The sequence below is a fragment of the Caenorhabditis briggsae genome (genome assembly GCF_000004555.2).
Source record: "Caenorhabditis briggsae complete genome, chrII, whole genome shotgun sequence".
NCBI lineage: Eukaryota > Metazoa > Nematoda > Chromadorea > Rhabditida > Rhabditidae > Caenorhabditis > Caenorhabditis briggsae.
In genome coordinates, this window is record NC_013486.2 from 5,749,291 (window position 1) to 5,762,120 (window position 12,830).

Below are 12,830 nucleotides of genomic sequence, written 5' to 3' on the forward strand. Positions count from 1 at the left end.
ACATGGTGGCCGAACTTTTGCAAGTCGAGTTTTCTAGGCCACCATGTAGAAATAGTCTAGAAATGTCCTGATATTCATCTGGTGTTTTCTAGGCAATTATAACGTGGTGGCCTAGAAAACTCAATTTGCAAAAGTTAGGCCACCATGTCAAAATGATCTAGAAAATATACCAGGGTCATGTTGGACCAATTCTAGGTCAAAAAATTAATTTCGATAAATCCCTTGAAAAAATTCTTGAAGCCGAGTTGAAAGGATACACTGATAACGAGTATTCTGTTCCAAAGATCATTACTCACCGGCACGCCTCCATATTTGGTGGGCATTCCTCCTTCTTGACGATGTTTCCATTGCTGCCACGTGGACGAGTTCTTGTTCCTCTCGCCACCTTTTTCGGAGAATTCTCCTTCACTTCATCTCCCTCATCTGATGAAATTTCCGATACATCATCTGAATCAGATCCACTGATGTCTTCCTCCTCTTCTCCTGTGTCACTATCAGAGTCACCTTCCCCTTCTGATTCCGAATCTGACATTTCCACTTCGCTGAAAAGGAAGAAAAAGGTGTTTTTGATAAGAAACATTTGCAAAGCACAGAGGACGAGTGTGTTTTCATTAATCACTTTATTTGAACAAACGGTGAACATTTAAAAAAAAAGCAGGGTGTGTATAACTACCTTTCTTCGGCATCAGATTCATCTGACCCCTCTTCTCTTTTCGTTTTCTTGGCCTTTGGCTCGGATTTCTTAGAACTTGTAGACTTTTTGGAATCTTCGAAACCATTATTATAGTACCTGAAACCAAAAGTTGTTTTACAATTTCAAATTTTTTCACCAACTTGTCCACAACTTTATCCAGTCCATCAGATTCGAAAATGTTCGGCGCTGTGGAATGAACTCCTTTGAGTACCACCGTAGCAGTTGCTCCCGTATCCAATTCTTTTCGAATCAATCGAATCAAAACTTCTAGCTCGTCGTGACGGAATCGTTTCGCTGCAAACTTCAGATGCTTAACGATCTCATCGTCTTCTTTAAGAGTCTCCAGCTTTTCGAGGAATCGGTCCACTTTTTGAAGACTCCAATTCGACTTCTCGTTTGTCACTTTCTTCTCGTGAGCATGAGCAATCGACAGTGCAACATCGTTACTCTTGGATATGTACTTTAGAATCTTTGCCTCGTCGGTGTCCAAAATCTGTAAGTTTGAAGGGTTTTAGCAAAAAGCGCTGGTCATAAATTAAGAAAAAATGGGGGGGGGGGGGGGGGGGGGGAGGGTTCAGTTGATTTTGACCATTTTCAGGAGTCTGGTGCTCGGCTGTCAAGTATCCGATCACTTTGAAAACTTTGGAGGGTGTGAAACAGATCTAGATTGAAAACTTTGCATTTACTGAATTTTTCGAAAATTCCTAGTTTTTCCGCTATTTTCAGTTTTGTGAAGGACGCCCCTATTTTCCGATTTTTGTACTGAAAGCTTGGTGTCCTTCAGAAATCGACAAATTACTGAAAAACAAGGGATTTTCAAAAAATTCTGTGGACCCAAAGTTTCCAATCGAGGTCTGTTTTATAACCTCCAAAATTTTCCAAGTGATCCGACACTTGACAACCAAGCTCCAGTCTCCTGAAAATGGTCAAAATAGCTGGAAATCAACGGAAAAACTCATTTTCTCATATATTTTTGGGACCAGAACTGTAGCTAACCTTGACAAAATATGAAACCAGCTTCTCATCAGTCACATTGTAATCCCGTTTATCGGATTCGCGAATGAGAAAAGAGAGCCAGAGCATTAGATCTCCATCAAATCCTTTTTTCTGAAGCATAGACGTGATGACGGCTGATTTTTCAGAGGATGAACTGATGTCCTTCATCACTGAACAAACTTTGAGGAACTAAAAAATTACATGTTTTCATTAAAGTTTTTCTCAGAATTCCCAACCTTGTAGAACGAATTGTAATCTGATTCTTCATTGAATTCCGTTGGTCGTTTGCTCTTCGCAGGCTCATAATTTTTCCTTTTTCTTGATGGCGTTTCTTCAACTTCTTCCTTGGATTCACTCTTCTTCTTTGAAGGCGTCTTTTTCGGTTCAGCTGGTCCATCTTTACTTCTCTTTTCAGTGAGCTCATCAACCAATTTTTTAATCTCATCTTGATCCTCCGCATTTAAATCTTCAAACCCTTCAATTTCTTCTGTTTCATCGATAACTTTTGTGGTTGGTCTTGCTTTGAAAAGCATCTCAAAAAGGCATTCCTTGTGGAAATATTGCTTCATATCTGGTGGTGGTTTGCTAGGATCCTTTGCCGCGACAAAAAAGTTTGGCATGATTTTCCCCATACGGAGGACCTGGAAAACTTGTAGAATAGTTAAACTAATCATTTGGAATTTCGAATATTCACCCCTTTCTCCAACTGCATTTTACATTTTTGACACTTCGCAACTCGTTTTGCGTAATCGGTGCAGAATCTCGGTGGAACCGAAGTAGCCATCTGAATATCAAATTGTTAGAAATATTGATCAACGGAAAAAGATATGATTAGTACTATTAAACAAAAGAAATGGGTGAAAAACCAATGAATAAGTTCTAAATATATTTATTTATCCCGTTATGTTTGTTAATGGCTAGAAAGGCTAGATTTTTCAGAATTCACAAGAAAATACTAAAAATACAGTGTAAAAATCAATGGGGAAGGGGTGAGCGACTAGTATTCGGGCGGAATAGTTTTCCGCGAAATTCAAAAATTCGCAATAGAGCGACATAGATTTAACGTATCGATGCATACATAGAGAAAAAGGAGAAAAATACAACGAAGACAAACAATTATACTCCGAAGAAAGTGCGTATCATAGTTTCTGCAGCCAGTCCTGGTGTGATTTTGCCACTGCTAATATCCTTTTCCAGTTTTGGAGCCTGCAAAAGTAAATTGATAAATATTTTATGATTTTTTAGATGAATCTTACCAAGTGAGCGATTTTCGGATGTTTTTGAAATACAGCCATGATTTCATCTTTTACGTGATTCCACATCCATTTCTTCATCTGATCCTGTCGTCTTCTTTCCAGATCTCCCGACTCTCCAATAGTGTCCCAGAACTCGTATAAACTAGTGCAAACTGCCGACACCGATTCCTTGTTCATAATCGAGGATCTCATGACTTTTGGACTCCAGACGTCCAGTCGTGGTCTCATGAATTTCAGTGCAGAGATGTATTCAGCTTGTGTCATTTTAGCTTTCGCTTGCAAATCCCCATCATCCTTCGTTACAACCAAAAGATCACTCATCTCCATGATACCTCGTTTCACTCCTTGCAACTCGTCACCATGAGCAGGAGAGAGCAGCAAACACATCATATCACACATGTCCGAGACAGAAGTTTCCGATTGACCGACTCCGACAGTTTCAATGATAACAATATCGTATCCAGCACCTTCACATAAGATGACTGCTTCATGGATTCCACGTGTCACTCCCCCGAGTGATCCAGAAGTCGGAGATTGGCGGATGTACGCTCTCGGATTCCGTGAGAGTTCTTGCATTCTTGTCAGGTCACCAAGAACTGAACCACCTGTCATTGCACTTGTGGGATCAATCGTTAATACAGCGACTTTCTTTCCTCGGTTCTCAGTCAGCTCTGCGCCTAATGCTTCGATGAATGATGATTTTCCAACTCCTGGACTTCCAGATATTCCCACTCGAAAAATCATGGAATCCCTTCCGTATTTCTTATACTTTTCTCGTTCTTCGTCCAAAACCATTTTGAGAAGCATGTTGCCCTGAGCACGTTTTGTTGGGTGTCGTGATTCAACGAGCGTGATAGCAGAAGCTAGAGCTGCTCTACTTCCAGACATCAAATTTTTGAATAACCTTTGCACTGTAGGATCATCATAAGTTACCGTGTCGTCCCAATGAACTCGAGAATATTGCTCCAGAAGATTATCAAATGGCAATGACTTTTGAACTCCGCTCACAGAGGGGATATATGGTTTTGGGTTAAAAGATGAAGCGGCTAACGAGGAATATCTGGAAAGAAAACATATTGAATGAGCAGGTTTTTAGCATTTTTAAAAACATACCTACAACTAATCCGAGAAAGTGGATGTGCTCTGACCAAAGCTCTTACTACCATCTATAACAGAAAGACAATCAGAGATTACACATCTCAATTTGTAGAAAAGAATGGGTCGAAGTAAAATCATCACGTGTTTTGATACACGATTTCTAGATGAAGACACAAAATAAAAACAGTTGAGTAAACAATTGATTTCATTCGATTAAAGTCCAATTTTTGGTTGTTTTACAGATAATATCTGAGGGAAAATGTTCGAGATCTCACATTTCATAAAGTATATTTGGAGTAGATTTAATGATTTACAAGTTAGTTTTGATGAAGAAAAGCTAGATGGAGACAATAAAAATGAAGCTTGTTTTAATCGATGAATGATTACTATTTTAAATTTTTTACAGGATTCTGGTAAGGTTTTCTGAGAAACAATTAACTAAGATCATCGACACCTCGTGTCTCAATGAGTAGTTTATCCCAGTCGATTCTGGCTTGGAAGACTTCTTGCTCCAGCCATTTTTCATAGCCTTTTTTGAATTTGAATCCAAGTTCGATGTTTTCTCCAAGAACTGAATGCGCACAGGTGTCCACTGGTTGGTAGTCCCTCATATCCACTCGATTCAAATAGTCATCACCAGGCATCGGAGCGTCATTGACCTCTGAATTTTAAAAATCAGAATTTTTGTGAAATCTACTGGAACATACCTATAGCAAACTGGGGATAAAGTTTGGAATACCGTCTACTGTGGAACCGTTCGATGCTTGCTTTAATGAGACTATCCTCTTTTTGATAGTCACACTTCCGTTTGATATCAGAAGCGAAAGCCCAATCATCGGTCATTCGATGACGAACTTTCGAGTAAATTGCTGATATAATATCCATGTTACTCTTCCGCCATTGTCGTCCCAAGTATCGTGACTGCATTTTTATCGCCTTCAGCACGTAGAGTTGTAGAATCGAGACACGAACTTTGAAAAGTCTTTTCAAAACTGGCGCCGACTTGAATACCATCAGCATTTTCACTCGGTCATTTTTGGCTTTGACCAATTTATTGAGAAGGCGAATGAGATTAACGGCGAAGAATACATTGCGCCACATAAAGTATGGACCAGCACCTGGAGGCCGTGGCTCTTCGATGTTATCCTGAGTTAGGATAGGCCATTCTTCTGAAAATAAAATTTTGAATGAGGAAACAAAAAATTGACAAAAATCTCACCGTTATTGCGAACATAGTGATAGAGACATTGTGGATAGTTGTAGGCGTAGATTTCATGTCTCGATTGAATAAGTTTGTTTGTGTTCTGAAAAGGGAGGAGACATAGAAACAGCAATCAGGTCACTATTTGATGTCTGCACGTATCTTTCAAAAAGCAACCTTTGAAAAATAAGAAACGCAGAGAACGAGCGAGTCAGCAGGGGGCGAAAAATGAACTTTGGTGGGACAAGGTCGCTATTGGAACTTTGGCAGAAGAATGAGAACTTACTTGGTCGAGGAACTTCAAAATCAGTGGAATTCCATTCACATAAACGATTTGCTGACAGATGAATTCGAACTGGTAAACGTGGTTCAACTTGAAGTGCTTGACGAGAAGAAGAAGAATTGCTGACAACGACTTTACTATGATCTCCTTGTGGCGATTGATGTCAATTGCAAGGCGGAATCCTTCCTCCAATGGAGATGAAGTTGAATTATCGAGGGATATCGAATTCGATAGAATGTCAGAAGCTTCCATTTCTGGTGTAAGACAATCGATCAGCACGTTTAGTCCTTCATGTCTAGCCTTCGTTGATGGGACCGAAGAGACCATGACCTTCACAAGGGCACAAATGTACTGGCTCAAATTGGGTAGTATCTTTCTATACAATGCTTCTGTTTTCGTTTCAGGAATCTCTTCTTTCATTGAGAATAAATATCTGTTCAGTTGTTCTTCTTTCTTCACTTGCATTTCAGTGAGTGATGTGTACATGTTCTTGCGAAGAATGTTGACAGCACCACAAAACGCCGAGGGCAATCCGAAAAGCGAAGTAGAATCTCCTGGTTCGAAGTCATAATTGAAATACTTGAGTCGTCCTTTTTGAATGAAATCCTCAATATCTTGAGCGTTAGTTTTACACTTCCATGGCAAAGTTTTCTTTTGAACAATTGGAAAAACAGGGGATCCAACTCTAGGAGTCTGTTCACCACTACTTTGGCGGAAACTTTGCGAGCTCTCCGGAACCGAAGGAGGAGTTGAAGACGTCGCATTCGGAGAGTCCTCCTTTTTCGACATGACTGTGGAAGCTTCGGAGCTAGTATCTGAATAGGCATCTTCATCTTTGGAATCATCGTTATATGCCATTTGTCTAGCCATCATTCCAGCTCTTGCAAGACTTCCAGCTCTGTGAGCCATATTACGGACGTGTTCCTGCTCCTTGGCGATAAACGCAGCTTGTGATGCTGCCACTGTAATAGTGTCTTCCATAACTTCAAGACCGGCTTTAATTCGTAGCTCTCTTTTCTTTGCGGCAAGCTCTTCCCATCCACCCAGAGAAAGAAGCAGAATCTTCCAAATTAGTAAGACTATTTTTTTGATTGGAAAGTGGGGAGCAGTTCCAATGTAAAACGGATGAAGCATATCAAAGAGAACGATGAGTAGTGGTTCGTTTCCATTCTCAATTGGTTCTTGTACTTCTTCTCGGAAGGCGTTACGCAATTCGATATCTTCATCTGTATCATCTTCTCTTCCAGACCGCTCATCAAGAATTTGAACGATCATATGGTAAATTCCAGCAAGAATAACACGGAGCATTTCGTTATCAACCATTGTGGGTAACTGTCGAGCTCGAAACTTTTCTGAATCAGAAAGGTCAGCCATACTCGCATTCCTGCTGCTTCTCGAACTTGCTTTTGAAATTCTACCATCGTTCGGTGGATTCTCGAATGGTTCTTTGATTTCGGTCATCAATAGAGTACAAAGAGCCTGAAAATTGAAAAATATATATTCGTGGGGAGAATGCTCCCAAACAAACCTGAAACACTCCATTCTTATAGCATACGAATGAGTTTTCGATAGCTCGATGATAAACCATAGTTGGTCCATCGGGATCCATCTCTCTGGTTTTACGAATTGGAACGTTCATAAGCAACTTTTGGTCATATTGATACTCGATTTCTTCATTTTCAAGAGACGCAAAATCAGAAGCAGAACCCTAGAAAAATTCGGGTTGTGGAATAGAGTCATGAGCTAAATACCTGTAGAAGGAACAGAATAATTCGTGCCGATTTTAATCGGACCTCCAAGTCAGCACTTTCCATCCGAGAGCACAAATCCTGTATGACATAGTTTTTCTGAATCTTGCTGAATTCCTCAAACGTCGGTGGAAATTCTTCATGTTTCTTGTCCTGAAATAAAAAAAATATTTCAAAAAGACTGCGAATTTCCTTCTCACATATGATTCCTCGATATACTCTTTCCAGTTATTAATGTTGATTCCGAACTCTTCTATCTCAGAGTAGCTGTATAGCTCTGCCATTTCTCGAATACCACTGTCACTGTCGCCGTACTCAAAATCGAGGTCTTTATCGATAGCGGCTACCTGAAATTTGAAAACATTCCAGTAAGCACAAAAATTATGATATTAACATTATCCGAGCTTTCATGATGAACGAATCCGCCATATGCTGGAGTTATCATGGGCTGTGCTTCTTTTAATTGTTTCAATTTCAAAACATTGGCCGATCTCCTCGCCGCAAGCGAAGATTCAGAGTATTCCACTTGCTCATCGTCTGCGCTCTTTCTTTCCTTGTCACCGTACACTGGAACTTTCGGAAAAATGAAAAAGAATACGATTATTAGTTACCGTCTTCAGCAAAGTTTGGTCTGATTCCCATCACATCCGATGTTCAGTGAAACCTGAAAATATCTTCCCTTCATTTTGATTCTAAACTTTTTTTTTGGAAACTCTTTATCAGCTTTTCTAATGTTCAAATTCTGACAGATATTCGTTTTTGAAATTCGAACTATCGTTTTATTGAATACGGAAAACCGTTAAAAAAAAGCAGTTAAAAATCTCGACAAACATTTTGCAACGACACTCCGTCCTTACACTTAGATGTGCAGGTTAACTCTACCGTAGACATCTCTCTCAACAGCACCATTTTACGGAATTTTTTCTTTTCTCTTAGCGATTTTTATGCTGGCCTACGAAGTCTTTTCACGAAAAAGTACCTTTTCGGTCTTAAAAATCGATTAATTTAAAGTCTTGAGGTTCTTAGTTACTTTCCCTGTCAAAACTATCGCCAAAAGTGCATTTTCAATTTAGGCCTAATTTTTGAACTGTCACTTTTTGCAATTTAAATTTTGAACCTCGATCTCAATGATCTTTAAAATGTAGAAAATGACAAAAAATTAATTTTTGAAGGTAAAAATGGCGGATACTGCTGCTAGAAGACCATCTGCTCCATCCACTGGACGGTAAGTTCATTTGACAATATTATAATCTGTTACTCGATTACGAATTACATTACTCGAACATCTTACTTTACAGTCTTTACGTCAAGGCCATCTTCACTGGATTCAAAAGAGGACTCCGCACTCAATCCGAGCACACCTCTTTGTTGAAGCTCGAAGGAGTTTTCAACAAGGATGACGCCGCCTTCTACACAGGAAAGCGCGTCGTGTACCTTTACAAGGCTCACAACAAGACCTTGGTAATTTCGTTGATTTTAATAACGTCTGATATCAAAATCAATTTTCAGAAAACCGGACACACCGTTGCCACCCGCACTCGTGCTATCTGGGGAAAGATCACTCGCCCACACGGAAACGCCGGAGCCGTCAGAGCCAAGTTCCACCACAACATCCCACCAACTGCTCTTGGAAAGAGAATCCGTGTGGTAAGATTTGTAGTTATTAAGTTTTTTAAAATTTTATAATTTTTTTCAGCTTCTCTACCCATCCAACATCTAAATGGTGTACTTCTGTTATTGTTATTGTTCGCAGTTGTCTTAATAAACAGTTGTGAATTTGAGTGTATGTTTTTCTTTGCATTAAACAATAGAAAGATTGAAATTGCTTCTTATATTGGAGCCAATACAAATAATTGAATATTTTAGTCATGCAATCGTAAAACAGATTTTTCTAACATTTTTATTAACAAGAGCTCTGCGAATTATTTTACAAAGCTAATCTAATTGATGAGTGACATTCTCCGAGTGATGATAATGACGACGGTCTTGATAATCTGGATTAGTTTCGTTCTGCTGTGAAGTCGATACGTCGCTAGTAAATGCAGTCTGAAAATAAGGATGAAATTTTTTCCGAAAGGGGATGCTACTAGTTGCTACCTGTGGCAATATTGTTGTGGCAGTTGATCTTAAAGCGTCAATTGATAAGAAGACAGTTTTGAACATGTGACAAAGAGAGAAATTAGAAATTCCGGGTCCACAGGTTGGGCAAACTCTTCCTATGTACCAGTACAAGGCAATCAGAGCTACGAAGTGGGCAACTGCGAACCAGAAGTGGATCAATAGAAGAATAGCCAAATTCACCAGGAACTGCAAATCGTTTAATTTTAAAGCGACTTTTGTTTTCAGCCCAGATTTTCTCAATTCACATTAGGGAAATATTTTCAGATCGATTTTTTTCACTGTGAAACTCACTCCTAAAAACGAAACATATCTGTTGCTGAACATAGAATACCAAGTCGCTTCTTGAGTTATAATTCCGGTTTCAGTTTCTTCTGTGCTTGTGATATTGACATCGCGTCGTTCAGGAAATAGTTCGTTCAAATCATTCATCTTTGTTGTCGAACCATATCCAACAGTTTCTACCTCGGATGCGTGTTGAACAGTGGCAAGATCGTAGCTCATGGCGAGAGACACATAGGAATAGTTCACATAGGCATACGTTATCAAGAAAGGCATTGTAGAGAGAATAGCTAATTGATTCAAATCACCCAACAATACGAACAAAGATGCTACGCCCATGAGAAGATATCCAGCAAGTACAGGGTTATCATTTGGACCAACCTAAATAACATTTTAATAGATTTATACATAAATTTCAAATTACCCCTCTTGCAAGAACATTCAAGCATGGAATGATTCCTTCCTCAGCGATTCCTTGTAACACTCGTGGAGTTCCTAACAGAGATCCGACAGTAGAAGAGAGTGAACATACATAGAGTCCCACGAGAAAAACGATTCCAGTCAATGCAACCTTTTCCGAGATCATAACATCGCAAAGCAGAGACATCCGATCACCAACCCCACCGAGAACCATAATAAAAACAAAACAGATCGTAGAGCTAACACCGACAGCCGATAGTTCTCCAAGTGGAATACTCTTATGTGGATCTTTAAGATCTCCGCTCATATTCACACCAGCCAATACTCCAAGGAAGTTGGCGAAGAAGACTCCGAAAACGGTGAAGAAGGATTGTTCGGGAATCTGACGTGGAATACCGACGGCCGAGCAGTTGACAGCTTCATAGTGAGATTCTGCATTCACACGAATGCGGGCAGATGAGAAGCGGAAAACTCCAGATTCGGGTTGACTGGTGAGTAGTGCTCCGAAGATAAAGTCGGTGACAGCGAGAGCGATGGTTAGGAGAAGGACGATTTGGAGACGGACAACCCAGGTGACACCAGCAGTATTCACAGCTGAAAATGTTAATTTGGTACGAAAGATCGGAAGGTCCCACAACGATAACTACCATAATCTGAAAATGATTTTATTTTCTGGATCAATTTTCTCGGTTTTTACTGATTTTTGTCGATTTTTCTGTTCATTTTTTGCCCAATAAACATTGGCTCCGCGTCAAAAAAAAACTGCGTTAATACAGCCGAAACGATGAACTTCAGACTACAAAAACAATTTCAGCGATTTCAAATATGCTTTTTCCTAATGGAACGCATTCTGAGATTCGAGAAAAAATCGAAATTTTTATTTTTTCAAAAAAAAAAATTAGAAGAAACATTTTTTTTGAAAAATTTAAATTTTTTATTTCTTCGAATTTCTTTTTTGTAGTCTGAAATGCATCGATTTGGCTGTATTAACACGGGTTCGAAATGACGCGGAACCGGAAAATCAACATTTTGATTTTGAAAAATTGACTGAAAACGTACGTAAATCGAATAAAAAACAGAGAAAAAACATTTTTAGGTTACGGTAGTTGTCGTTGTGGGACTTTCGTCTAAATTTGAAAAATACCTGTAAGAACCATGAGTGTAAGAATCGCAATCGCTTTGATCAGAACTTTGCTTTCCGATTCAAACAAATGAGCAACAGACTCTCCGAATCCGACAGCAACCAGTCCAGTGGCAACAGCTTGTCCAAATGCATAGATTATTCCGACGGCACCTCCAAGTTGATGGCCAAGTACATGTGATACCAAGAAGTAGATTCCACCAGACTATTTGAAAATTGTAATGGAACAAAAATAATACCGTAAACGCTACAATAGAACGCCCTCTAAATTTCAACTTTGAGCCAATTTATCTCGGTTCCTGTGAAAGATATCAAGAAGTTGTAACTTAATAATATGTTGCTGACATTATGATAAACAATTTGTCAGTTGACCACTTTTTGATATCTTTTTCAGAAAATGAGATACATGAGCTCAAAATTGAAAGCTCAAAGAAAAAATTTGGAAGCGTTCTATCACAGTCTTTACGGTAACCATTAGCTCACCTTGATCTGACATCTCTCCACAATTCCAATAGCTGAGAAAACAGTGATGAGAGCAAGAGAAGTGCATATTCCAAGAAGAAGAATTGAGTTAGCTACTCCTGCAGTTCCAACAATCCATCCAAGACGAAGGAATACAATGATTCCGAAGATGTTGACCATGACAGTGGCAAAGACTCCATCCCAAGTACCAAACAATACCTTATCCTTGGTTAGGATTGTTCTAGAATAAATTTTTTTAAATGTCTCTTGTTTTGTTTGTTTTTAAATGGATACATTCTGGGTAACTGCGTTATACAACATACCGTTAAACCTGTAAACTTTAATCCCATATACCTATTACCTGTAAAAGATATCAAAAAGTGGTCAACTAACAAAAGTTTTCTGATACTAGGTTAAACATTTTATTAATTGACAACTTTTGTATATCTTTGATAGGAACAGAGATAAATTGGCTAGGAGACCTTCCATTACGGTGGTTATGACTTAAAGGAAATTCACCAAATTAAAGGTGGGGGGACATGAAAAAAATAATGTTCTCGAAATTCCGTTCAAAGATGCCTCTCGAGGAGTTGAACTTGTGAGGGCGATGATTGAGGGTGCGGCGCCGCTACCGACTGAGCCACGCGGGCAAAGAGAAAACGCACTTCCGATTGCATACATAAAGGCGAGGACGACAGCTGTACGCAGAGTGACATTAAGCGTTATACACCGTGACGGTAGAATGCATACTCTAGCTACAAAAAAACTACGAAAAATCTCCTGTCCCCCCACCTATAAATTTTAAAAAGGGACCCAAATTTTTCATTTTTTATTTAAAAAAAAGCAAAAATCTCAGTTCTCGTCCGTTTTTGGAAACTTCTGAAAGATTCTGGAATTGTTTTTGAATTCCCGCAAAAGCTGTAATCTCTGAAAAATTAGCTGTTTTTTGGCGATTTTTCGCAAAATTTTTAGACCTTTTTAGGTTTTTCAGCTATTTTTGAAGATCCTTTTTTGATTTTTCCTTTTGTCTGAAATTTGGGGGGTACGACGAATTCGAACGTTTTCAAAATCGAACAGACCTACAATCGAACAGATTCAATTCAGAACAGTCCTTTTTTCGCACACGTACCA

General features: G+C 39.1%; 5 protein-coding genes across 5 annotated transcripts in view; 1 reads left to right on the forward strand and 4 right to left on the reverse strand.

Annotated features, from left to right (window-relative positions):
• Positions 1-292: 292 nt before the first annotated feature.
• On the reverse strand, positions 293-2,474 carry CBG13063 (the record flags this gene model as incomplete). Its single annotated transcript, XM_002646640.1, has 6 exons — positions 293-542; positions 674-790; positions 835-1,187; positions 1,691-1,879; positions 1,927-2,331; positions 2,385-2,474. 6 exons carry the CDS (start codon positions 2,472-2,474, stop codon positions 293-295), a joined length of 1,404 nt encoding a protein of 467 aa, XP_002646686.1.
• Positions 2,475-2,806: 332 nt separating this feature from the next.
• Positions 2,807-4,112, reverse strand: Cbr-mmaa-1 (the record flags this gene model as incomplete). The annotated part of the gene is given in 3 exon segments (XM_045242101.1): positions 2,807-2,941; positions 2,956-4,006; positions 4,060-4,112. 3 exon segments carry the CDS (start codon positions 4,110-4,112, stop codon positions 2,807-2,809), a joined length of 1,239 nt encoding a protein of 412 aa, XP_045095046.1.
• Positions 4,113-4,478: 366 nt separating this feature from the next.
• CBG13065 lies at positions 4,479-7,918 on the reverse strand (the record flags this gene model as incomplete). Its single annotated transcript, XM_002646642.1, has 9 exons — positions 4,479-4,705; positions 4,752-5,213; positions 5,264-5,348; positions 5,532-7,007; positions 7,057-7,236; positions 7,280-7,429; positions 7,477-7,623; positions 7,671-7,843; positions 7,888-7,918. The coding sequence occupies 9 exons, from the start codon at positions 7,916-7,918 to the stop codon at positions 4,479-4,481; spliced, it is 2,931 nt and encodes a 976-aa protein (XP_002646688.1).
• Positions 7,919-8,454: 536 nt separating this feature from the next.
• On the forward strand, positions 8,455-8,996 carry Cbr-rpl-33 (the record flags this gene model as incomplete). Its single annotated transcript, XM_002646643.1, has 4 exons — positions 8,455-8,501; positions 8,575-8,737; positions 8,786-8,923; positions 8,973-8,996. 4 exons carry the CDS (start codon positions 8,455-8,457, stop codon positions 8,994-8,996), a joined length of 372 nt encoding a protein of 123 aa, XP_002646689.1.
• A 215-nt stretch (positions 8,997-9,211) lies between these two features.
• The window catches only part of CBG13067, a gene marked incomplete at both ends in the record, with an annotated part of 8,206 nt that continues 4,587 nt past the window's right edge, over positions 9,212-12,830 (reverse strand). The window contains 6 exons of the mRNA XM_045242102.1: positions 9,212-9,322; positions 9,374-9,583; positions 9,689-10,057; positions 10,101-10,690; positions 11,241-11,442; positions 11,721-11,940. Of these exons, the coding sequence (XP_045095047.1) occupies positions 9,212-9,322; positions 9,374-9,583; positions 9,689-10,057; positions 10,101-10,690; positions 11,241-11,442; positions 11,721-11,940 (1,702 nt within the window). The remainder of the gene's footprint in view (positions 9,323-9,373; positions 9,584-9,688; positions 10,058-10,100; positions 10,691-11,240; positions 11,443-11,720; positions 11,941-12,830) is intronic.